The sequence below is a fragment of the Anas acuta genome, chromosome 2 (genome assembly GCF_963932015.1).
Source record: "Anas acuta chromosome 2, bAnaAcu1.1, whole genome shotgun sequence".
Taxonomy (NCBI): domain Eukaryota; kingdom Metazoa; phylum Chordata; class Aves; order Anseriformes; family Anatidae; genus Anas; species Anas acuta.
This window is the reverse complement of record NC_088980.1, coordinates 57344841-57372252: the sequence shown is the minus strand read 5'-3', so window position 1 is coordinate 57372252 and position 27412 is coordinate 57344841. Positions and strand designations below refer to the sequence as shown.

At 39.5% G+C, this 27412-nt stretch overlaps 1 protein-coding gene across 19 annotated transcripts in view; it reads right to left on the bottom strand.

The window, feature by feature from the left end:
- The window catches only part of TPK1 (thiamin pyrophosphokinase 1), a 321922-nt gene that overhangs the window by 105233 nt on the left and 189277 nt on the right, over positions 1-27412 (bottom strand). For 17 of the 19 annotated variants that reach the window (XR_011094032.1, XM_068674848.1, XM_068674852.1 and 14 more), the window contains 2 exons: positions 21015-21110; positions 4673-4819 (listed from right to left, as the gene is read on the bottom strand). Coding sequence is in view for 18 of the 19 variants with exons in the window: in XM_068674848.1 (XP_068530949.1) it covers positions 4673-4819; positions 21015-21110 (243 nt within the window). In the remaining variant the exon portion in view is untranslated. The remainder of the gene's footprint in view (positions 1-4672; positions 4820-21014; positions 21111-27412) is intronic. The other 2 variants (XM_068674859.1, XM_068674860.1) reach the window with 1 other exon arrangement.

Sequence of the window (27412 nt, the reverse complement as noted above, 5' to 3'; positions counted from 1 at the left end):
ACTGAAGTAATTCAGACTCATTTTTGAAGTTTCCACAATACTCAAGGAACTAGTTATGATATTCAAGGAACTGCCAAAGGAAACTCAGAAGCTGAATGTATACACCCTGAATTTCCCATTACATTTGACTCTCCAAGCATGGATACAAAGAAAAGCAAAGAACACTGATGTAGAAAACTGCAGCAGTACACTACAGCAGAGTAAGTTGTCAGTCTTGTACCTCCCTCAGCTTGTATCTATCACAGTGCCTGCAGCTAGGAGCAGAACTCTACACCTGGTCACTCTGCATCTGTAAGGTGGTCCAGGTGCTATTCTCTGGACCTCAAGCCAATGGGCACAGCATGGCTCACATGCATATTATGGTTGTTCTCTCTTGCCCCCAAACGAGGTGGTACTGTCCAAAATGCTTAGTAGGCACTTACAAATCTATGGTAGTCCCAGACTCTGCCCAGGCACTGTCTGTGAGAATGATAGCTGGCTCCCACTAACACTGTGCTTGGGACCATGCTAACTAATTAGCTGCACAGCCTACTGTATGCCAATGCCTATGTTAATTAAAGGTCTTACTAATACTGTTGTTACTATTACAGTAATACTGTGTTCCACTTCAGTGCAGAGCTGAGAATATAAGGGTGTTTTGTCAAAAACTACATGAGCCTCACAGTGCTCATTCAGAGAAAGACATGGGTCTTATCCAATTTACAAACTATGTGACTGTGAGATCAAAAGACCATACAATTGCTTTCTCGCCAATGAAATGACGGTAAAGAATAGCCAAGGCAGCAAGGAAGCCAAGAAGTAAAAGACAGCCAAGAATGAGGAATGAGACTTCTGATTCTTATTGCTCATATTTGCTGGACTACTACCTATGATGTTAAATTACTCATCGCTCTCCCAGGGAAGGAAGACATGCACTCACAAGAAAAGCTGCGTCTGAGAAAAAAGGGTTATCAAAGCATTCATACACTCATTCAGAAGAGCCAGCTAATTGACAAAAGTATGTGTCTGTGACGCATTTTCATGTGTAGCTAGCAGATCTTCTCCCTTACATGCCACTTCAAGAATTCTGCATGGGGAACACTGAGCTGCTCAGTATAATGTAAAAGACAGGCCTCATTAACTCTTGGACATCTTCTCATTTCTTGGTCATAAATCCTATTACCTTGTATTACAAACTGCCATAAAACTCACAGAAAAAAGATAATTTATGCTCAGTGTACAGAAGCTAATGTTTCTGTACTCCTGAGAAGCACACTACCAGAAAATGAGAAAGTATGTATGTGAAACCTTAAGCCATTCGTACTGAGCATGGCTAGCATGATAAACATGACTCTAAGGGCCTAATGCTCTTCAGCCAGGGTATATTCTAATGGTGATTGATATTACTAAAATTTCAAGCATAAAATGTATGGACTGTTACATAAAATATCCTGCTCATAGAAGTGATTACTCCTTATTAAGAATTCATGTTTCCTTCCCCTATACGATCCTTCCCCTCCACTATAGAAAGAAATGAGGTGACTATTCAGTGCAGAGAAACTCCCCCCCGGCCCTCACCTCCCCACTTTCCCCCCCCCCTTTTTAAAATTTCAATCATCACATTAGACAGTGTTTTAGAGGAAGCATCACCTCCTGGAATTCTTACATAGTCTCCCTATTTCTGACTCCAGAGTGTTCTTCCTTGCAGCTTTCTTTGCTTTCCATGCCACACTTCCCAATATGCTTAAAAAACTTGCACTGTCTACCTATAACCCAAGAGACTCCTGCATAGAAATATGATTACCCTTACATTTAGTACATGGATAATATTATTGATTAACAAAAAAAGGGCTTTATTGACCTGGTCCTCCTTGCTTGGTAGTCTGCAGTGGATTCAAAGTCCGGCATTGTCCTTGCTGTCTTTCTCTTTCATCCTGAAGACTTCCAGCAAGACTCCAACCATGTTTCCTACAACACTGTGTACCTTTACAGGTGTATTAAATATAGATGTATTTTTTTTTCTGTGCCCTTCTATATCAACATTCCAGTAATGATATAGAGTAGTTCTGGAGATAGGGCTTAGATATAGAGGGCAAACCTTTTAAGGTCATTAATCTTAATGCTGACATTAACACAAAATTGCTTTTCACTGTTGGTTTAAACTTGTCGCTGTCAGTATCTTCAGTCAACTGTCACGGTACCTCCAGATAACAGTATTAATCCTGTATAGTTTAGATAAAAATCAAGTGAGTAGTTTACACATAGGGACAAACAGGAATCCTTAGCTTGGAAGTACTCTTTTTTTCCTATGGAGTAACTCACTGAGTCATCCCCTTAGTTTCCGTATTAGTAGCTAAATATTCAGCAGCTTGATTTGCTATTCCTCTTTGTATCCCTCCTAGGGCTGTTTTGGGATTACCAGTTTCACTGCTCTATCTAAGTATTTTAGCCTTTGCCTAGGTACATATGATATAGAACCAATACTAATCTCCCGCTATAGTGAGCTGAGGGCTAATGTTATTCTGAAGCAAAAATATGGTTATATTTTGCTCATATATCTTATCCAAAGAATCCAATAAAGATCAGATTCTTCTTACCCAAGAGAGAAGGATTTCAGCTCTACATTTTATAGGAAAAGCAAGATGCTCTTGACTTTATCATTTGCATTAGCATTCGGATCTCAAAACTTTGCTTCATTTGTTGCACAGTTTCCATACTTGCATTCCAAAAGTCAGTTGGCCTCCCACTGTGTACAACTCCCTCCTACCTTGATTTTAAAATTACAAACAAGGGAAAGGAAAGAGAGAGAATGCCACGACTGTGGATGTTTACAAGAGAAAAATACCATGTTGAACTTCATAGGAAAAAAAAGAGTACTTCCAAGCTAAGGATTCCTGTTTGTCCCTATGTGTAAACTACTCACTTAATTTTTATCTAAACTATACAGGATTAATACTGTTATCTGGAGGTACCATGACAGTTGACTGAAGATACTGACAGCGACAAGTTTAAACCAACAGTGAAAAGCAATTTTGTGTTAAAGTCAGCATTAAGATTGCTTAAAAGGCCTGCCCTCTATATCTGCCCTTTATTCCTGAATGCTAGAAACAGCCTGAAGTCAGTTACCAGCAATGCAGATTGACAGCCAGGGATGGTAGAAAATAATACGCTGTGGAACTATCCCCACCAACAAAAAAGTTAAATGCTTCTCATACAGCACGATAAAAACAGAACATAAAAAGTTGCCAGCAAACCCAAACAGTTAGAAACCTCTAATTTCTATTTAAATACAGAGATTAGTGGATTTTTTTCAAATTGCAAAGGGGTTAATTATTCATTGAAGACTCTTCTGAAAGCAATCTTATGCATGACTAGGAAAACTTTCTCTAGGGAACCTGCTTTGGCAGGGGGGTTGGACCCGATGATCTCTTGAGGTCCCTTCCAACCCCTACAATTCTGTGATTCTGTGACATTTCAAAGTCACTTATGGAAAAGATGAATTAAAAGAATTAGTAGTCTTTCCAGTCCAAGTAAGCATTTTGTAAGCTAAATTTGGAATTCTCCATCTTATTTCAACTCTTCTACATGTTCTTAGAAGTATCCTAATATTAATCAACTGTGGCCAGTGAAGTGCTGCACCCATAGACCAACCATATGTGAGTTACTCCTCACTTCCAGATTTTAACCAGTTATTCTTCAGCCTTACTTCCCCCTCACTCTGCTGCCTCTAGCCATGTAGCATTGCAACTAATGATCACAGTCATTCCTGGCCATACTGGCAAATGAGCTCCTGCGCCTACAGTCTTTTCCTGCAGACACAGTGCTTAAAAGTTGTTAATACAGCATTTGCCCCTGTGGATTTAAATCTATCATCTCATAGAACCTTATTAACTCTTTTCTCAAATTACAATAAAGCATGTGTGGTGCAGGGTTTTGTCAAATTTATCTGTGAATGTTATTTATTTTAATGAAATACGCTGTCTAAGGTAAAATGGAAAAGCTAGTTAAGTGTCTAGAAACCCTGACATCAGGAAAAACTTATTTCCAAGCAAATGAACTGCTGTTAGAGAAGACTCTTTGATGCTTAGATTTCCCTTTAATTTAAAACTTAGAAGCAGAAGCCCTGCAAGATCTTTTGACTGTGTTGTTTTATGAATCAATAAATGGAACAAGAACTGAAACCACACAAAAAATAATACATCTTAAATAAATTCTCTTGCTGGTCTTCACTGGATCCCCATCATAATGAACTGCACCACTCAGACCACACAAGAATTCTGCCTGACACGTTTGTCAGGAACTCCCTTGTATCTTCATCTTGTAGCTTTTGTTTCTCATACTGCAGATGTCTGTATTGCTACTCAACATGCAAAGGGCAATTTAAACTTAATGGAACCTAATTAAAAAGTTTAAAGATGTTTTTTCGTTTATAATCAGAATCCCAGACATACTCAGATTCAGCTTTCATCCTATTTTAAACAAACCTATCCTGACCAAACTAAAAATGATCTTTTTCAAGGCAGGAGTGCAGAGCATACAATTTGCTGTCCACTATTCTGCAATATATTTTCAATTTAGGTTGTGTCCCTATAGATTACAATTAAGAAAATGAGAAGTTAATAGTGCCAGACCTACAGGGTGAGGGGAGATGGAAGGTCAGGTGTATTATGAAGTAACTTTTCACAGCACTTACAGGTTGAAGTAGGTAAATCAGTGAGCACTCCTGGATAACTATCACTGGAAAAGGAGTGATATTTGTTGCATGAAAAAGTGTTTCCACTGATGCCATTATTTGGTCAAAGCGTCCTCCAAGTCCACCCAAAGTCACAATGATATCGATCTGAAAGATAAAACAAAAACAGTCAGAGGGAACAGCCACCAGGATACTTTCACAAGTGATCTCTAGACCCTGAAAATGAAAAATAGAATCACTTTGTGAAAAGAAAAAAAAAAAAAAAGAAAAAAAGACAACTACTGACTAGACAAAAGTAAATCTCAAATACAGACATTTTACCCAAGGAATAACGGCTTTAAATTAAAAAATATTTAGATCAGAGGTTAGGAAGAAATTTTTCACTCAGAGGGCGGTGAGGTACTGGCACAGGTTGCCCAGAGAAGCTGTGGATGCACCATCCCCATCCCTGGAGGTGTTTTAAGCCAGGCTGGATGGGGCTTTGGGCAACCTGGTCTGGTGGGAGGTGTCCCTGCCCATGGGAGGGGGGTTGGAACCGGATGGTCTTTAAGTTCCCTTCGAAGTCAAAACACTCTATGATTCCTTCCATTACTGGTAAACTTCGGAAGTGGGAGATTGCAGCCTAGGCCTGTGCCAGAGACTGGAGCACCCTCTCGTTTGAGCCCTAGGCCTGCAGAGAGCGCGGCATGGCTGCTGGCCACAGCCCCAGAGCCTGCCTGCTGTGGCTGCTGCCCTTAACTCTTGATCCTCTCACGCTCCAACAAGCCCCTGCATGCTCTTTATTTTCAATAAGCAGAAAGGGAGTCTTCAAAAACCTTGGTTAAGAGCTTTCAGATCCTTACACAGGTTACTGAGTGCGAAGTATTATTATTATTATTACTTCCATAATGCAGATCAGTTATGTTCAGTAATTGTAATTTAAAAAGCTACCACTGAGTAAGCCATATCTGGAGCCCTAACACAACGCGGCTCTAAAGCTTTTAGAAGCTGCATTGACAATAGCCATCTGTTGAAGTTTCCAGCTTTATAGGGCTTAAGTCTATGGCCACTGTGATTACATGAAGTTTTACTCAACCCAGGAGTCACATAATGGTGCTCTGTGTATCTGGAATGATGCATTAATAACGTCGGCTTCTATTTTTATTACCAGGGCTAGGACTTTATGATTCTGTTGAATATTGGTTTGCATGAAAATTAAGCTCTTTTCCATTTGGTGAAGAATTATACCATCTTTCTCATCACTACCAGGAAAACACTAGAAAACCCAGGCTGAATCAATATAGCATGTTATATTAGCAGCAAACATTTAAAAAAATAATTATTATTGTATTGCAGAGGGCACATATTTTCTGTGTGGATTACAGATCACACAAAGCAAGCACAAGGCTAACAGAATATGAATGGTAGGAAAACCTAGCTGTAAACAGAGACAAAGCAGCAAAAGGTAGAAAGCATGTGTCCCCAGCTAAGCCATAATATATTTTCCATTTTATTGATGCCACTGTAGAAACAAACTGCTTTTGTCTGGCTGCGGCTGACTGTGATTAAAAAAGCTGGATCAATTCTCTGAAAACAGTAACACTGAAAAGACCCACCACTACCAGTTCCCCACCAGTCAAGTACCAGTAAAAATGCCCCCTACCCTAATGGAGGCCATAAGAAAAATCTGCTACATTAACCTGAAACCACAATGAAGTTAAGGGGGCTTTGCAAAGGATGAGTAATTCACATATAGTGTTTTTCTTGTGAGTAATGGGGCTGGAGCTTAAATATTAGCCCAGCTGATCCAGCCTTCAAAAAGCTGAGCAGTTATTGTATAGTTTCCTGGTATATATATCTCACCATATATTGTTTTACCTTGTTTGTTTCAGCTTTGATGTTTTCTACAGTTTAATGTTAAGAATGAAGGAAACAGAGTTCACACTGACTGTTAATTAAAATGATGCAATAACATTCTGAATGTGTCGTCTTTGCCTTGTAAAACTGTCAGCACGTCAGACAAGTTCTGCTCTATTATTCGCACACGTGTACTTACCACAAAGTACAGGACATATCTGAGACAATGAAGTGCTCACTGACTGCATCTTTCTGTGATATTGCATGACTACTACAAGTTGAAGAAAAACATAACCAAAAATACTGCTGCATCTTACAGTCTGACAGAAGTGATCCTGAAATCCTACTGTTTCTTCAGTAGCAATAGCAAAATGAACTTTGGGATTGTTGCCTTCAAAATCAGAAAGCAAACTCAGTCTAGCATGGAGTAGATCTGTTGATAAGACATTCATGAAAACAGAGGTTTGGGGTCGTGGCATGCTGGGAAAAGGCTAATAAAGATGCCCAGAAAAGAAATGTAACTATTATACAGGGTTTGCACAGTTTTGTGAAAATGAAAAATACAAGTATGTGACAGGTATGGAAACAAAACCAGACAGAGCATCCAAGGAACAGACAGGGAGAAAAGCTAAGTTCTGCACTTGTGTGACAGCAGACAGACCTGCCTTTCACCAGAGAGTTCTGGCAGCAGTGACAGGCACCCAGACATTGTGGGACTTTTAAAGGCTCTGTTTGCAGGTTTAGATACACACACTTAGTTTATTTAATAAATACACAAAAGGTTTTGTCCAGCAAAACCTTAAAAGCCTTTTCATCCTAAAACTATCACCTCCATTTAAAAAAACAAGCAAACAAAAACCTCAAGCTAACAGAACAATCATCTCCTTCCCTGCAATCTCTGCTCCTCTCACTCCACCATGCACTTAAGAAAATGGATGCACCATGAAAGCATATACATGACTCTTGGCCATTCCAGAACATAAGACAAAGTAAATACCAAAGCACAGAGCATTTATAGATTCACATACTTCAGAGAAAAGGCCATTCATTTTTCTAGTATGATTTCCCATATAACACAGGCTACAGAATTATACCCAGCTACTGCTAATCAGCTCAGCAGGTAGCATTTGACTAACAAACTGTACTTCAATTGAAATGTCCATGCTTCACTTAAACGTCCTGTCAGCAGTCCCTTTACACAATTTGTTTTCATACCGTGCTATTCATTTCCTGAAAAAAGGATATAAAATTCGAAATAACTACAAAGAACTGCTTAGATCATTTCAAGCACAGCGTAAAGGGGGCCATATTCTCTTAGACTATCTAAAACCTGACTTAAATGAGTTGCACAGCATTTTTAAGGTCTATCAAGCTTTAATTTAGAAAGAGTTGAAGATCTAAGGGGGGGGATTCAGTCATCTTTAAATGATACTTATACACTAGCATCTCTTGGAAGGGTGTTAGAAGTTGCTACCAAACATCAGGGAAACATCAGTTTAACATCAGTTAAACGGAGAGGGGAAGCATACAGAAAGACTGTACATGGCAATTCAGACACTTGCTTGTTTCTTCTTCCCCTAAGGTCTAATTTAGAGCAGGCTGTGACCTCGGGGAGCAGAGGTCTAATTTAGAGCAGGCTGTGACCTCGGGGAGCAGAGGCTGCCACCATGCCGAGCTGCTCAGTCTCCTGCTCCCACTCTCAGGGACACTGCTGAAATGCGCAATTTGCTGTAAACTGGTTGTAGGCTTGCTAACCACTCTTCTGTGACAACTGGTCCTGCTTACATTCCTCTTTCTGGCACGGATGGAGTAAATACAAAGAGGATTTTCCTTATAAAATTGATGAACGCATATTTGAGGAGAAGGGTTGAAAGGACAGAGGAAGCTGGGCAGTGCCCAAGGTAGGTGAAAAGAGTACAGTATCTAGCTTGTAATGTGAGCATCACCATGACATCTAAGAGCAAAGTCAAAGACTCAAGCTGACAGCAAAGGATGCCCATTCTTTTCAAAACTGTGCTCATTATCTTCAAATTCTCTCCCCAGGGCAAGGTTAGGGCTCTGGACAGACAACTCAAAGGACTTTCTTCCACACGAGTTCAGTTTCAGCCAGACAATTTCCAAACAAACGTGCCCGAGTCTCAGAGGAGTGACTACATGAAAGGGAACACGTTTACTGACAGCCAATGGTGGCACTGGAACAAAGAGTGAAAAAGACCACCCCTAAAGGAAAGAGCATAGGCAAGAATAACTGAGATGTTGTAAAAGCTCTGGAGCTATAAATAAAGCTTCCTCCCTCTGAGACCATGGAAATCATCAACTGCTAATACCCAAGAAATTTCTATGCCAATTACAGATCTGATACCATATTTGATTTGAACACTGCTTCCTTTTTTCACCTTCTCACTTCACTGGTATCTTGTCACCCTTCACAATCTTTCTTCATTTCCTACTGTTCATAAGCCTATTGCTTTAATTTAAAATACTGGAAGAAGATGATAGAGAGAATTAAATTACTGTAGCAGCATGCATATATTGAAGTACATTATATGCTGAAAAGTAAACCATTAAGTTGTGGTGTGAATTCTATGTTTATTATTCCTTTATTATTACAACATGTTATTGATTTCAATCAGTTTACAAGAAAAGCCTTTTTTGTTCATAAGACAATTTTGATGACTCAGGATGTGGTTTGAAAATCCAGATGTATCCTTTCTGGTCTGTGCACTGGTTTTAGTAACACAGCAAGCATTTTTCTTGATAACAAATGAGCCAGAGTAGATTTCAGCTCATTCTCCCATAGGTCTATTAGTTCTTTTGTGCTAGCCAGAGCACAGTAATTTTTTTTTTTTAAATCATCCACAAAATTGCAATGTAAATTTAATAAATGATTAAAATCCCACAATCAACATCAAATATATAGTAAGATATTGTCAGTTTTAGTTGATTATATTGGCTTTCCTTTTCAATGTTTTACATAACGGGTATGTCATTCATTTCTTACGGGAATGACATGCACAGTCACACAGCAGCATCTGAACTTTGCTCAGGTGGGATACTCTTTACTCTAGCAGAAATGTGCTTGTTGCTTTAGCTGTCTGACTCCTCACGGGAACAAGAGCTCTCAGCCAAAGGCTGTCATCCTGTCTGTGTGCCTGAGATGATAGCCTTCAATCAGCTTCATTGTCACCCCACCTAATCTTCATATTATATTATTCTAGGTCAATTGTCAGCTCCTGCACACAGCATTTCTTGCTTTTGTTCATTTTCTTACATTTTTACTTGAGCACTTTCTCTGTTTGTAACCCTTTGCATTTCAAGTGGGAGGTTAATTCTTCTAATAACAACAAATATGCAGATTGCACTTGTCTGCTTAAAACACATAACACCTGATAGCTACATGGAAGAGGGAAAGGTAATCTTGAAATCCAGCCACAGACTGCAGGAGAAGGAAATGCTTTAGTCTCAGTTCTACTGTTGTCTTGTGTTTATATCTGTGTCCTGAATGACTCAATGTCAGTGCTTTGGCTTTGCTATCTCCTACAGGTATATGGAAAGTCTGTGGATATATACGACATCACCTGGCATAAATTTTGTGGAACATAAACTTCATAACCATTGATTTTAGTTTTCTGCAAGTACGGAAGAATAACTTGTGAAATTCACGTGAACTGGATCCCAGGCAATCTGAATTTGACTGCTTGCTCTTGTGCTGAATATTTGTGGATGACCTTGATCAAGCAGTACTCCCTGTGCCTTGGGGAGAATAAGGACAGCAATTATGCCTGCTCTACTACTGCTGCTCAGCTGGAGCACAGCTCTACAATGTGTGCTGCGTACAAGATCAGGGTCATTGGAATTCCTTATTGCCTTAAGCTTTCTGGGTGAAGTGTTCCTGCTCCACACCTTTACATGCCATTGTAAGTAGGCAAAAGTGCACTAAAACTCTTAGAGTAACCTGCTCACTGAGGTGTGGAGAAGAACAAGTTCTGGTTTTGACCCTGATGTGTTTATTGTGTGCATGAACAACCAGCACCATCAATCATGTGTCTTCTGCAAACCTTACACACTCTTATTTCAAAACAGCATGGAAAGACACTCACATGTAGCAAGCTCTCCCAATTTAGCACCTCACTGCTCCCATGGCTGAACCACTGACAGTGGTGTGTAACTGACAGTGTGTGTGTTGTGGTGTCACCCCCACGGAAAAGTAAAACCAATTGTTGTAAGCTATCATGTCTCTGAGAAAGCAAGCCCTGGATTTCTATTAGCAGCAATGCAAGAGACCCTCAAAAGATTATGCTAAAATGGTCTAGAAAATCTCTTTAATGATCCCCTATTCACTTGTCTCTAGTGCCAAAAGCTGTGTTTGGCACATGCTGTGCTTTTAATTTCTTCGTATACTGCCTCCAGGAGTAAAAAAGAAATAACAAACTAACTAAAACTCCCCATCAATGAACAACTCAAGGGAGGAAAAGCGATCCTATCATCTCCAAGAGAATCTGTTCTTTGTGAGCTTTATATTTCACATTTCACTTAACTCTGATTGTCAGTCTTTATTTAAAAGAAATCCAGAGCATAATCCAAAGGTAGCATTTGCAAAGTCTCCAGCTGACTGTGTATAAAACCAAAAGCATATATATTTTTAATACTGTAGTCTGTTTTCTTTCAGATTACTATCCAAAAGCACCACTACACCTGAGTGCACTAAATCTATATTTAAAAACACAGCCAACCAGCAGGTACAAAACAAATATCATCCAGAATGGCCTTCCTTCTCCTCCCCTCTGACACGCTTCCATCCTGTGCCAAGGCCAGCAGGACAGCACAAGCACAACCCACCGTGTCCTGCACCACTTGCAGCTCGAGCCAGCCTGAAGCCCATGCCAAAGGCTGGTCCCATGGGTGGGCAGAGCACTGCACCGTGAAAGGCTTCTTTGCTGGGAAGGCTCTCCCTAAAGGCTTCTATTATTTCCCCAGGGGGGACCACGGCTCCTACTGGGGCACGGTGGCAAAGATATCCTCATGCAGGAAGGTCCCTCCCCAACTCGGGACCCCAACACTTAGAGATCCTTTACAGAATTATTTTCTCTCACCATCACAAAACTTCCTTTCATTTCCCTTCGTGTTTTTTTTTCCACTTTTTTTTGTTTTTGTTTCAGTTCCTGATCAGAGACAGGAAAGGTTACAAAGGAGGTGAACAAATGTGTCGTATTTCCAGGCAGTGGGGTAGGTTTTCTACAAAAAAAGGGTTATTCTGTGAAATGTGCTGCCAGCAGCCCACAGGTGTTTACAACAGTATAAACAGAGAAAGCCAACTTCAACACTATGACGGATGAAATCTTTTCTTGTGGCTTTTTAAACCAAATGAGTTTTTTCTTTTAAATTCGCTTTCTGCCTATTTTTATTTCCATTTTGTCATGCTAAATTTAGATAGCAAACATTTTTAAAGGAAAGCATTCTGCACAGAACACAGGAAAAAAAAGAAATAAAGATCTCCATTTCCAAAGCTATGCCTTTTTTTTTTTTTTTTTTAAACTTCATCTGAATAAGAGTTAACGGCTCAGGCTAGCTAGGCTCAGGCACTCTTCCTGCATATTTTAACATTTAGCAATGAAATTTGTATAAAAGACACCATAAATAATGCGGAGCTATACTGAATCCTTACTCTCTTACAGCAACAACACCGAGGAGATAATGGTAAGTGAGACATTTGCATCTAACTAGGAGGAGACGTTAGCTCTGCTATTTAAAAAAGTTTAAATTTGGGTTCATACAGGTCTGAGGATGTCCTGATAGGTCCCAACAGAGCAGTAGTATTTTCAACTGGTCTCAACATTAATCTTCATGATGAACAAGGGGATAATAGCCTGTCTTATTATACTCAAGGGTCAGATACAAGAGCTGAAACTAAAGACAGAAAAACTTCCTCATGTCTCTCAGGTCCTATGCTACAAATGGTTTCCCTTTTGAGTGATTTCACTGAATACTTGGGCAGTACAGATTTTTTTCTTTTCTTCATGGGAGTACTGATTTGCAGGAAGAAGTCCTAAATTTATACATTTGTTTCTAGGAGGTCAGTGATATTCCAGTACTGAAGGAAGTAGGTTAGGATCTTGGATGCCAATTTTCCTTTTCAGAGTAGGTTCAGTATTTATAGGAGGTAAGCTAAACATAGCCTGAATAACGTCAGCTTACATTCATTACAAAACCTATTTTTTTCCACACTGTCCTCTAGACCATATAAATATATCCATGCACTTAAAAAGAAATGTAGTGTGATTTCTTTAAACTGGAGGCACTTGTGAAGCTGTAAACATTTTATGCTCACATTTAATTTGCACAAATACTGAGCTTTAATTGTTCAGTGTTTAGCTGTTCAGTTGTTTAAAAGGGAAGCGTAACAGGTACTCTAAGCAAGCTGGAAAGACCATTCCCAAAGCCACCCCTTGGAAAGATTTGACACAGTCAAATTAAAAGGTAGCTGGTTAAAAAAGAACAGTACTGAGCATCAGAAGTAGAAAAGCCTGGCTGCCAGGGCAGCTCTGCTGCTAAGTCCCTTCAGTCTCTGCTGAACTTGTGCTGCTGCCTTTGTCAGACTGGGAACGCTGCATGGGCTTCCTAGGTATCACCTGGCTGCCTCATCCTCACAATATTTGTGAAGAGAATAAATTGCTCTAAGACAAATCCCCTTCCTCCCCCTTCTTGATCACTGCTGGTGTCAGCCCAGGTCCAGAAATGAGGGACAGTCAAAGGACTGCAGAAGACAGAGAGGCCTCAGGACTATAAGGCTAAACCACTTCTGTGCAGCATCACCCATACACTTATAGTTTGCTACATTCCCCCCTTACCCTCTCCAGAATATTCCTATCCAGGCAAGAAAAAAAAATTAAAAAGGTCTATAACAGATTAAAAAGATTTTCATGGTAATACAATTTCACTTTCTTCTGATTATTCAAAATCCAACATTACAAAAATGGGAAAAAATCATGAAAACAAAGAACCCCAAACTAGTAAGTGTTCTTATATGCACTACTTAGGTTAAATAAGTTTCCCTGAGCAGGAAACCTTGAAGAGATGCCACAGAAAAAGGTTAGTTTGTTGATTCGCCTACTGAATGAAGGACGAGATCACTGCTGTTTATGAAGTTCATCAATTTGTTCTCTCCAAAGCCATTTTTCTATACTTATGGATGTAGCAAACTGCTAAAGGTATTTATAAAAATACCTAAAAGCCACAAAACTGTCATTTATTCTTGACAAGCATCTCAGTCTAATAGGAAGATATACTTGAAATGTAGAAAATGTACTGGCTATTATAATCTGCAGTTAAAATTTGCTGTACCAGCACAAATTTCTTAATATGCTTAATTATAAAGATAAGCTTACATCTCATTAACCAAACAGAATTTCATAAAAATACTCATAACTTACAGAGGGGATGTTTCTTAACATCACAGTACTCATGTGTTAAACGGAAAAAAATAATTTCAAGTTTTCTATGAGCATCTCAAACAACGAACTGAGCTCTTGGTCCTCAGGCTGCAGGACCATTTTGACACCAGGAATGGTGTCAAAAGCTATGGCTCTTCAAGATTTCCTGCTACAGCTTCCATCTCCAAGGCTTTGTCAGTACAAATGCAACAGCCTTTTGAGAATAATGGTATGTTAATGTAGCCCACCACTTTCCCAGCATGGAGGCAGTTACATCAGCAATTGCTACTATCGGGGAAGCTGAATAAACTCTGCTGTTGAAGGCAAAAGAGGCTGCATTAATTTAAAAACATAGGGAAAGAAAATAATCATGTTTTCTATCAAAAATAGTTATAAACAGGACAAAATTGGTGATTACAAATGGAACAGCAAGCCACCTGTAGTAACCTCATGTTCTGTATTTCAAAAAATATTTACCTCATGGCTAAACCGTGGAAATGGAAGATGGTTGTCAGAAATCTTGGATTCTGAACAGATACCACAGTCTAGCTCATGAGTAACCTCTCCGTTCCCCAAACTGCCTGAGTAAACTGTGCTTTCCCCTTTGTTCTTTTCCACCCCAAAGTTTGACATGGGGTTTGTCTGTGTTTTTAAACTAACAAACGAAAATCAATACATTCTCTGTCAATTTTGTTCTGCTTCTGCTTTTTTCTTTAAATTATCTTCACAGACCAAATACATGCCCTAGCAGAGTATTCAAGCACCGAATAAGAAAAATTAACAGTATATGATGCAGTATGTTCTTGCAGACATCCATTTTACATTTAATTATTTAACACAAATGCCTAAGATATTTAGTGTCTCTTGATGCCCACAGTTACAGAGGAACAGGTAGACAGCCTGCTCCCTTCACAAAAGATTAGGGTGTTTCTGATATCCTTCATTACAGGAATGTACCTTGCCATACCTTCACAACGGGAAGCTTTGAAATATTTCCACAGTAGGTTGGATGGGGTAGATGTTGCATTTCTGGAGGGTGGATTTAGACCTTAGAGTCAAAATGGTCAGCACTCAAGGATATGTCTGGATGGATACAGAAGATATCAAGGATACAGGATGGATTTACCCCTGCTGAAAGTTATTAGGAGATTCTACACATTAAAGTGGGAATTCATAAGAAACACTTTAGATATGGTTGTTTCTGAAGAGGATTTTACTATTAATAACTTATGAAAATCTTTTGATATAGCACTTGACAGTGTAGAAACCTTTTATAAATGTATTTAACTTCCCTTAAATATATCTCATTTGCATTTTCTATTCTCCTCCAGTGAGGCATTAAGAAGAAAAACGCAACAGTGCCACCAAAACTGAACAGGTTTATTCTTAGCCCTGCATACAGATAGAGCCATAAACTTCAGTCTCCTCCTAAGAGCTGCACAGTCCTGCTCCATGCCAGCTTTGGTATCTTCCAAACAGCCTCTCCCTCTGTTTCTGATACTCCCTGTTCCCAAATCCTTGTAATGACCCACCGGTCCTCATTCCTAGGCTTTCCTTTAACTACCATTCCCACTGCTGTTCTTGGCACCCTGAGTTTTTTAGGAAATTAGAACTAGTGTCCTTCTGTGAAATTACCAGCCACTAACGTGAGCAGCAAAATTTTAGTTCAGTCAGGAGCTGAAGCCAGTATGTTAATTGTTACAAAAACGTCATGCCATCAAGAATGACCTCAACAGACTGACAAAACCAAAGACTGGTCAAACGGAGTCAGGTTACATTTTTTCTACATGGGATTGTTCTTTATGTCAAGAAATTCTTCTCTTTAAAATCGTTAGATCTGCTTACTATAGCATTTTCTTTTCCTTCAGGGTCTTTTTCTTCGGGTAAAGACAAACCAGGGAGTGCTTAATATGCTGTTTGAACACTACATAGCTGAAGTGGAACATCAACAGCACTTCATTGTCTTCTCTCAAGCACTTTATGAACACATGACTTCACTACATTAGGCTTAGTCTCCCTCAACAGAAAAGAAAGCGGACTAATTTTACACTTCCTATAAAAGGGCAAAGGGAAGAATGCTTGTATTCACATATAAGAAGTAATACCATAGGCTGCTGATAGAATGAGCCTTTAAATTGCAATTTTAAAATGGAAATGTTAGTATAGTATCCCTTTACTGCAATGGGTTTTTGAGAAGAGTTGCTTTGGATTTTTTCACCTTTTCATATTGACACTAATGCTTTTTTTATCAATTGAAACACACTAATAAAAAAACACTAAAAGGCATTTAGTTTTCAATAAAATCAATTTTTTATATCTTCAGCTCATGTAAGCAAATGAGGTGCTTTAACTTTTAAACAGAAAAGATAATAAAGCTAAATGAAAAGTCCTGGAGCTTAGCTTTAAGACTAAACGGTATTTTAGATGAAACAGTTAAAGAACACAGAATTTGCAACTCTGAGATAAAGATAATGGCTTAAATCTATCATTACATTATGCAGATTCTCCTTGGAGCTGCATAATTGATAAATACACTTCCATATCCTACTGGAGTGTGCTGCTGTGAGCTGCCTGTGAGTGAGACCAGGGAGAGTGTTATGGAAAGAGGGCATGATAAAGACCAGGAGCTGAAGGATCATCCCCAGCTGGACCACTATCATATTGGGAGACCACGGACAAGTCGCTTCTGTACATCTGCTTTTTGATCTGCAAGATGGAGATAACGATGTTCACTTTTAATGTAAGATCTGCTGATCTCAAAAAAAGATACTGTAAGCAAGTCTACCATTTCTGCTAGCTCAGATGGTTTCTTGAAATAGCTTATGTTACATAAGAGAAAGTTAAGACCAGCAAATTGTATCAGACAGAAATTACTGAAAATAAGCGTACTTGAAGGTCTTGTAATGAGAAAACAAAAGTACTCACATAACTATAGAACAAAAAGTGATTAAAGCAGTAAAACAAAATATGGACATGTGAAGTTGAATAGACCATTAACAAGGTAAAAGAAACAAATGTCAGAAATAAAGACAGAGCTAATAAGACATTAAAAAAAAAAACACATAGGGATAGGAAGGTATACTGACAGAAAAGTTGTGGGTATATATAAACATACATGCAAATCTGTGTACACATGCATACACACAGTCATGCAGAAAGAGATTTTTAACAGCCTTTAGGTTGCAAAGAAACTTCAGGAGTCAGATTCTGTTGGTGGTACTTCACTGCTTCACCCATCCAACACAATTCAATTCACAAATGAATTAGGGTTGTGGAGAGGGAAAATTAAGACCAGTTCTAACTAGGTCTATATGGCTTGGTACTGCTTGTCCTAACGTTCACTGCAGTATGTGATTATAAATATACACAATTAGATGACTCAGATATCACAAAATGACCCCAATACTGCTTCCTGAATGACTTGGCTAAGCAAGCCAATTATGATATTGCATTACACAATGTAAACCAGAAATGATTGACCCTGAGGATTCAGAAACTTTCTTAGAGTTTTTCTTTGAGAAAAAGGAAAAGTAATAATGAACTCAGAAAATTATACCATATGACAGAATTACTGCTCTTTGTATCAAACAAGCAATTCAAGAACTAACAAGGTGTTTTTTCTCCCAGATCTGCCTCAGTAGGCTGTTAACTCCAGCTGTACCCTTCATTGTGGTAAAGGCATTCCTAAGCCCTCTTTCCAAACTGAATTCTCCAACAACCAGTTAAATCTAAACTGACTCTGCAGCCTTCTCTTCCATGGGGGCACTGGGCATCTGTCTCACTGTGTCTGTCACTCAGGTGGCCGCAGGCAAGAAAGCTGTATGACATGATTACCTTTCAGGACTCCATTCCTCTGTTCAAAAGTTATTTGTTCACAAGCAATCTGGGAGAGTGGGAAAGTAGAGGAGGAGGAGGACAGAAGTGTGGAAATGGAAAACAAACTACCAAAACTGAATTCCTTTGGAACAAAATATTGCCCCCATAAGCTCCCGAGAGCTCAAAAGTCTCGTTCACATAGAACTTTCGTAGAAGTGACAGATCAGAGTAGAAATGTTATCCATCCAGTGCAGCAGATAAATGATAACTTATTCTCTAACCAACTGAAGAACATCTGTTTCAAATACTTCAACATCTCACAGTTGAATTTTATCCAGACAAACTATGTCACACGATTTTGGATCCAGGCTATATATTGAATTTAATTTCCTAATTTAGCATATTCCTACCCAGAAAGAACAGCCACACACATAGCATGACTGTAAATTATTATTATTATTTGTTTTTATCTACTAAAAATAGACTTTCCTTGTTCAGTAATTTCAACTATAAATCATTGGGAAACAGACTTATAGTGCCTCTTTGACATGTACTCTGGTTAAGCCAGCCAGAATCAGTAAAAGTCAAAGCTGGAGATATATCTTTGTTCACCTGGAACCAGAAAAACATATTTTACCCAGTTAATATTCTCAGTTAAAAGGAAAGCTTTTATGATAGTCTTTCCTGAAGGAGAAAAAAATCCATACTATGACATGCAAGTTTGTACTTCAGGCTAAAAATGCAAATGCAGGTGAACAACTCTTTCCACTTTTAGACACTGGACCTTTCTTCTCAGATTTGTGTACTTTCTGAGTGAATGCAGAATTCAGTGACAGCTTTCTTCTCTGAAGTTACCTGCATTCTCCTCAAAGGTTTTAGATCTACGGCTAGAACAGTCTGTTTCCTTATCACTTGACATTTTCATGGCAAAATGTTTCCCATAAAGATGCCTAAATTAAGTGCAATTTTAGGTATTTATAGGGGCTGGAGTTTCAGAGAAGCCAAGTGGTTGCATCCATTAAGTGAGGCCAATAAATGTTGCAAATGCGCAGAAACTCTGTTATTGGGGAACTGGGCATCAAACTAAGCACTGCATCATCAGCACATCCAAAAGTATCACCAACCCTCCTACTAATGAAGTGTACTTAATACTTCTGATCATAGGGAAAATTTGAACCCTTCTACTTTATACAGTTGTGATACAGTTTTGTGTTCTTTTTGCTTAAGCTTTGCATATTAGTTGCTTAAGTTGAATCAATGACTTCCTGAAGCCCCTTATGTCAGAAAATGCAGAAAAACAAAAATAGAAATGTATGCTTTAGTTAGCGAGTATGAATTAGCTGATGGCATCTTCTTATACTTCATGGAACAGACACCGCAAAAAAAAAAAAAAAGCAGCTAGCATTTAAGGAATGTAGTAATTAGTTTACAGATAACGCGTCTGATTTACTTCTTGCACCTCTGAAAAACTGCATTTAAAGCTGGTCTCAACTACGTCTTAAGTATAACAGCATGACAGTGTAACTAAAATGAAGTCTTAGGTTTAGTGCGTTGGCGTGAACTCTACACAATTACTGCAATTACACTCTGGCTTGCACTTTACAAAACATCACAGAGGATTATAGTGCAATATCCTTTAACTAACTTAACAGAGTTTTACCTAGTAGAGCGATCAAAGAATTCCAAGTTTACAAATAGACTACTTACTGTTGAAACGTATCTGTAAGCTGTCATGTTCTCACCGCTCTTATTTTAACCACACATTGATTATTCATTATAAAACCTCTTCTGATAGCTTAAAAAATGGCTCTGTAGCTGAGATTTGATAATGAACTGAATCCAGGAAACATTCAGGTTCTTCTTCAGTCTAAGGGTAGTTACATTAAGAGGGAAGCACCTTACTTGTCAAAGTCAAAACAAGTCCTAGGTGTAGGTGGCTCATCAGTTCCGATCACACTCCTTATCATTCATGTTCTAGGTGGCAAGACACCCTGGTGTGCTTTTTTTGATGATAAATGCATAAAATTAATTAATAAAAAAAATGAAGTACCAAAGAGCTTCCTGGCTCACATACTGACAGGTGAGAGGTGCATGAGGAACTCTATCTCTGTCTACACTGATGGGGAAAAAAACAACAACTAATGAACAACAGCATGTACTGGGCACTGTGCAACAGCACTCTGAAGTGTCACACGGACATACACTTCCTTCAGAAGACTAAGGCATTTCAAAACAACCAGCAAAAACTGGGTAATTATGTATCAGCCTGGAATGAGGAGAGAAGAAAGAGGGAGTGGTATTGGCATTTCCATCTCTTGCTGCCTTGGTTGGAGAACAAGTGATTTCAGGAAGTCAGTGAACTTTCCTATCCTGCTACAATAAAAATGGGAAAGGAGGAGGTTTGCAACATCCTTCCATCTTGTGTGCTGTTGCTTTCATTTTCTTATAAGCCTCTTGCCCTCACTATTGGTAAGAGGATGTAACAGCTGTTTCCTCTCAGCTCTTTTCACCCAGAGTTTGAGAGCGGAGAGGAGAGCTCAGCCCTTAAGAAGGAATGCTCCATGGGGAGAAAAGAACAGCAATCCCAAGAGCACATCTGCCATCAACTCATCATGTTGAAGTTCCTGACAAATTTTCACTTTGCATCTCGGTGAGATGAAACGAGGGCCTATGAAACAAACTATGGAAGTGGAGGGGGCACAGTGCCTCCTTTGCCTTTCCAATGAAAGGAGCAGCTGACAACTCCATATGGTTCTTTTTAAGTTTAGCGCACTTCTTGCTCTGCAAAGGTTCCATTTGATTTCAGGGGAACCTTTGCAGAAGGAGATATTGCTCACCATATGTAATGTTGGCAGGATAAGATTCCCCCTTCCATCTCACCTTTGGGAGGAGAGAAGAAGGAGATATGAACATCAAGGCTCAGTATGCCAAGACTTGAAAACATATTTACATGCCAAAGCGGGACTCCTGCTTTGAACACCAGCCACAACAGCTCTTCTGCATTTTGGGTTGTTCATTAACAGAAATCAATACAAGCTGCCTTTTAAGAAAGCCAACGCTTATTTGTTGACACACTGGGTAATTTCTTTTAGCAGAAGCATTGATGCTTACAAGGTGTGCAGTAAACATGGCAAAACCTCAGAATGGCAAGGCTACAGAAGATAATACTTCATTTCAGTGCAAACTTAAAACATAAACCTAAGTATGTGGAGAGGAAGAGTAATTATTAACAAGCAGGGACGTAGATGTTGTGCCTTTACCTGCAGGCTCTTTTCCTCTATCTTTTTCTGGAGAATCTGAAGGCACTTGGTGAAGTCTGTGAAATCTTGATCCATGGTCTCTATTAACTCACATCCCTAGTGAAGAAGCAGCAAAAGAGAGAGAAAAATAAAATTAACACAACTTTCAGTTTTGAGAATTAATGCTCTCTTTGATGAAATTAATTGCACTTAACAATTCCTAAAGTCTCTGCATGGAGATAGAAGAATCAAGTAAAAGACTATACCCTTACAGAGCCCAAAGACCCAGCTAGGTCCCAGCTGAACAAATTATAAACCAGCTCTTTGCTAGGCACAGGAACAGATATTCCAAACCTATTGAGTATATTCATGAGTTTGGATAAGCATGTTCTACGATATTCTGCCAGCTGGACAAATTCTGGTGTGGTGAGCTCTGGGTCATAAAGAACTTCCAGGATCAAATTCCAGGAAAATGATCTCCCGCTCTGGTACTACAGTTACTATATTTCTGCTACATATATTGAAATGTGTATAAACGTATGTATACAAAATTTTCAAGTTTCCCAGAACCACTGAAGTTGTTAATTTGCAGTAATATCACAACAATCTCCTTGCAGTGGGCTAACATAGATGAGAACATGTTCAAGTGGAGAAGAGCAGAAGTTCAGACTTCTTGAGTGCTAAAGCAACTCCCGAGCCTCTGATGAAGAGCTGAGTAAGGAAAAATGAAATGTATCTACCACATAAAGTCACCACTCAAAGGGGCTTCAAAGATACCAAATACCCATACAGCTTCATAAATTAAAATAAGAACCATACATGCTGGATTTAGAGGTTCCCTCTCCTACCACTTCAAGGTCCCCTTAAAAGCCTCCTAGCTTTTTCTTTACCTGACAGTTTTTATGTTTCTCTATACACCATAACAACTGATAAGAGAAAAACATTCAGAATACAGAATCTTTGCATGTGTGCCCGTGTATATAAAGTACATTATTTTGTTACATTAGGAAAAAAAATTGAACTTTTAAGCTGCTTTTACCTCAGTGCTAAAAATAAAGATATAGAGGACAAAATTGCCCAGATCAGCACACAGAGTTTGGTGGATTGCACACAATAAAATAATGAGTCTCCAGTAGAAGGACATATGCTATCACTGAAATGCTTCCCCACACAGCCAGAACACATATAAAACCCAACAAAACTGTCATGCAGTAGGGGATCTGGATGAAGTGAAAGAAACGAGGAGGAGATAATGGCATGCTTTTTATTATACCCCTTACTTTTCTTTCTTCCTTCCTCAAAATCTTCTAAAAGGAAAAATGGTCAAAAGTAAAGCAGAAACTTTCTGATACCCCGTGTTGCTCTAAATGCCTTCTCAGGTAGGCCTGTTGAAGTGAAGCATGCTTTAGATGCATTAGCAGATGTCACCATAGACGTCCCTTTGCAGAAGCAACGTTGCTACCGCCACAAAGAGGCTAGGGAAAATGCAACTGGAATCTGAATTCAGTGCTAAGTTTCAAACAATTTGAAGAGCCCACTCTTCACCAGGAATGGCCAAAACACCAAATTGGCAGAGGGAAAAAGGCCGCAAGCCAACTGGGGACTGCAATCAATTTGGGAGTTGTGCAGGGCCAGCCAGAGACACTCAGGAAGCCTAAGAAAGGTATAGGGATGTTCTGGCCCATGCAGTTGGACCTGAAAACTTCTGAAGTGAATTTGTTAATCAAAGCCCACTCTAAATGAAAAGACATGTCATCCACTAAAAACAGGCTGCTCTCAGGCGGGCTCGTTATTGGCAGTGACAGTGGCAAGAGAGACCGAGCTGTGAGCAGCTATAAACAGACAGAACATCCCCGGTCTTGCACAACCAGCTTTTGAACAGCACAGGAACGTGACAGATGCAGACAAAATCAACTGCGGGGATAGCTACTGCATGGCATGGGAGAAGAGGGGAACATGAGTTACCAGCTCCTAAATTAGCAGTAGAGGAGGAAGTCTTTTATCTTTTGCCAGGACCACTCCTTGGCTCCCCGGTGCTGGCAGAAGTGGCTTATAGGTACTGATTTATAAATAATAGATTTAACCCCAACCTGCCCCCAGAACTTCTGAAATACTCCTTCCGGCACTCACTAACAAGCCTGATATCCTCCTTAGACAGTCACTTCTTGGCAGCTGCAGCTACACTGCAATTCTGCTTTCCACCCAGGCAAGAGAAAACTTACTCAACATCCTGTGTTTTTAAAGGGATGATGTACAACAGCTTAAATTCATAGAATCATAGAATGGCGTGGGTTGGAAGGGACCTTAAAGATCACCTGGTTCCCACCCCCTTTGCCATGGACAGGGATGCCACCCAGGTTGCCTTGGGCCTCGTCCAGCTTGGGCTTTGTCCAGCCTAGGCCTCATCCAGCCTGGTCTTGAATACCAGGGCATCCCGGTGGGGCATCCACAACTTCTCTGGGATTAAAAGCTTCTCTTCTGTTTAAAAACATTTCACTTGAAGTTAGTTCTTGCCTAGCTTCTCAGGATGTTCTTTGATAAGTTCTTTGTAGCAGCTACATGTCACTTCCAAAACAAGATGACTTTAACATAGTGGCTGGAAGGCACTATAGGTCATTTGACACAGCTCCAGAAGAAAGCTGTGAAGTACCACACATGGACATTCCACCTTCAGCCCTGCCAGGGTGTTTTCCACATATAGAAGGCCTTGAAAACACAATCACAGAAATGTGATTTTCTAAACTTGTAAGTGGGATGTCAAATGCACTATTTATCATAAATGCAGGTTGCTGTACCCATGGTATTGATACCAAGATGGTGCTGTGACAGCAGTAGCTAAAAATGAAACAGTTCAGCAGTGGTATCCTAAAACTGTTCACTCACCGTCTGCACGTTTGACACTTTATACAAGTACTACTGTAGATCACACTGAAAAAATGTTGACAGAGTGCCACCAGTAAAGCCATCAATTCCTTCAAATTAAACTGTGATTCTTCATTTTCTTTCCACATCAAACAGACAAGCAGTTTGGGAGCTGACGAGATTTTAGATCTGCTCCCTTTGCCACGACAGCAGAGAGACTGGCATAGTCAGACCCAAGGGAGGACAGGTAGCAGCACTCTGCCTGTATCCTCTCTCTGACCCTGCTGGAGTGAACGAATGCTCAATTCACCTTCACTGATGGTGAGAGTTTTTGGTAAATCTGCTAAACCTGACATAAAAAAAATCTAATATTGTATACCACAAAACTGGGTGACAGGTCAGGTGCAGTTCTTGTCAACCTTCACCATATTCACAGATGACGAACATCTTCAAGACAAAGCTTTCTGATGCAGCCAGGGTTTAATGAAAGGACCCTATAGTAATTGCAAGATAGGCAATAATGGTTGTAGTTTTATAGAATCTGCTCAACTTAATAACATTAACCTTTGGTAAGAAAGTTAAAAAGCCAAGCAAATGTAACATTAAGAAAGGTTAGAAAAATCAATAGCACACAGCAGGAAAGAAAACAATAGATTGCATCTGATGACGATATAACTTTGCTGAGTGATAGGATGAGGCACACACAGAATTAGACTTTGGCTGCTCTGTCTCATTATAGCAGTTATAGGAGGCACATTGCTAAAGAAGGAGGAGTGTGCCAGACACACATAATAGGATTATTGAACCCTATATTTCAGACAGACACTGAAACCAGACAGGCTCTGAAATGTCAATCTGAACATCTCAGTACTTCTCCCGTTTTTAGAAATATTATGCATCACAGCATGCTGTGCATTTGAAGACAGCAGTGTGTAGATGTCCATTCCCACATGTCCTCATTAATCTCTTAGTAAAAGAAAGTTATGTTTGTTCTTTTTCTTTTTTTTTTCCCTCCTAATCTTTATAAGCATGAAAATATAATTAGAACAGAATATTTAAGATATCCTCATTTGCACTATATTTCCAAGGCCCTCCTATGGCAAGACCTCTGAGTCTAGCTTCTGAAGCCTGTGTCCGACTGTGCTCAGCACGTGCACCAGTGATATCCAGTTCAGTCTTTTTAATGACTGTTGTTGAAGTAAGGTTCAATTTTGAGGTATCAATCTCAACACAGATGCACTCATGTATAGCATTAATGGCAGACAGAGGAAAATCATACATCATGAAGCTAAAAGAAAAGAGATGAGACAGCTTATAGAGCCTCTCAAAACCACCACACAGACAAATGGTAAAGCTTAAGGAAGCTGTATAAATTAATTGGCATTTCTAAAGACTCTCCTTTCACTAAGCCTTACCTGCCGTCTTACCTAACAGAACAGTAATGCACCTGTCAATCCCAGCACCACGCATGCCTGCTAAGTAGCAGCTACAGATTCACAGAATAATTTCAATTGGAGGGGACTTTGGCAATTCACCTAGTCCAACATTTCACTTGCAGTAGCTCAGACTAGCTCAGGTTACTCAAGGCCCTTTCCAGTCCACATCGAGCACCTCCAAGGATGGAAATTCCTTAACTTCCCTGGGCAACCTGTTCCAATGCTTGACCACTCTGAAGTGGTCTGAAGAAGAGTCTGGCTCTATCTCCTCTGCCCTCCCAAAAAGAAGGGGAACCCTGTAATGTCATCTCTCCTTCACTTCTCTTCTGGAAGTTGAATGAATCGATTTCCCTCAGCCTCTTCTCATGCATCATGCAGTCCAGACTTCCCTAATGTATATTTCCCTTACATGCACTATATAGGTATGCAGTATTTCCAGCTCAAAACCTGACAGGGTCTGCAAAGAGGCAGAGGGTATCTAGTTCTCCTCTTTTTAATGTAAATTTCTGGCCCTAGGGAGTTTCAGCTACTTCACCTCCTGGATCCTTCTTACATTTCTGCCTGCTTGAAGAAAAACCCCTAACATCTACAACCTTCATATACTAGCTGCAGTCACCTGAATGTTTTCAAATCCCAAAACATTTTTTACACAAATATGCAGACAAATATTTACACTCCGGAGTGAAATGGATCCAAGACAAGTGCTGCTCTAGACCAGGCACTGATGAAGAGAAAGGGGCCCCAGGGTGTGACTGCAGGTCATGGACCACGCCTACCCAACAACATAGATGTGCATCAGTATCAGAAAGAAAACAACAAAAAACTAGCTTGGGAAACACTCTGGAGGTGACAAGTCACCCAAACAGTGGTCTTCCTTACTGTTGGTCAAGTGTTTCACAACTGATCCAAAACAACTGCCCCAGAAAGGAAACTGAATGCTAGCATGGGGCAGAGAGGGAGCAGACTAGAATGTTCCTGATAATGTTTAAAAGGGGCAGGATTGGAAAAAAAGAGAGAGAACAAGACCCTCTAGCTTAAGCTGCTGATAGTTATAAAAGCTGCATAGATTTCCTATAAGCCATAAATTAGTGGAGACTCATGTAGCAAGACGGCACCAAAACCATGGAGCTGGTTTACCTCTATGAACTACAAACCAGGAGGAAATTAGTCAGTTGAATCCTTTTGCATTTGCGGAGTAGGATGCAAATACAGAAAGCAAATCAGTCATGTTCACTGATTTCTTTTGGTAGTTTCAAATACTGTTGAACAACTAGTATTAAAAAGCTTCTGTTCTGATCAGCTTAGCTATATGAATTGCCTTTTGATTTTTGTAGTAGAGTCCAGGAAGTGTAATTGGATAAAATGATATCGGATATTTAAATAGCCAAAAATACATAATTAAGTGAAATGCATTTTCTTTCATTTTTTTGGACTCAAATTTGGCTGACCACTTGGCATCAGCACAAAACTAATACTGTACAGATTGCCTGGCCCTCAGTTCTGGGGTGGCTGATGATTTGACTCTTCCAATTGCACATTAGGTGGTGCTGCCATTCAGATTAACTACAGGAATTTATTAATCATGACGAAGTGTATGCACTGTAAGCCAAATAATGGAGATCTACGCTCCAGTGACCCTCCCCCCCAAAAAAAACAAACAAAGAATATCCGGTTTTGACCATCACTTCTGTCTAACCATACATAACACTGTTTGATTTATTAAGCAAGTATTGCCTGGTGGCATGAGACAAACCCAGTAAATATATGTAAACATATGCACACCTCTGCAAACTGATAGCTACATGAACTTGTCAAATTTGAGAGTGTTAAAAAAAGGGCAATGTACTTGAAACTTTGACTGCAACAGCTGCAGCCTCTCCTCCCTTCCCCTCTTTCTATTTTGATACGGTCTTTTTCAAAGTAAATAAAATGTTTCCTGTTTGTGTTTTTAATGAGGCAGCATGTGGCTTCTGATGGAGGATAGCTTTTTTATACCATATATTTGATGTGAAGATAGAAGCAATGAAAGTGGTCTTCTGCATTAATTACATTGCCCCCTTTCAAAAGAAAAGTCTCTTTATCATGAAATCATGGCAATTGCTTGAAACGAACAAAATATAA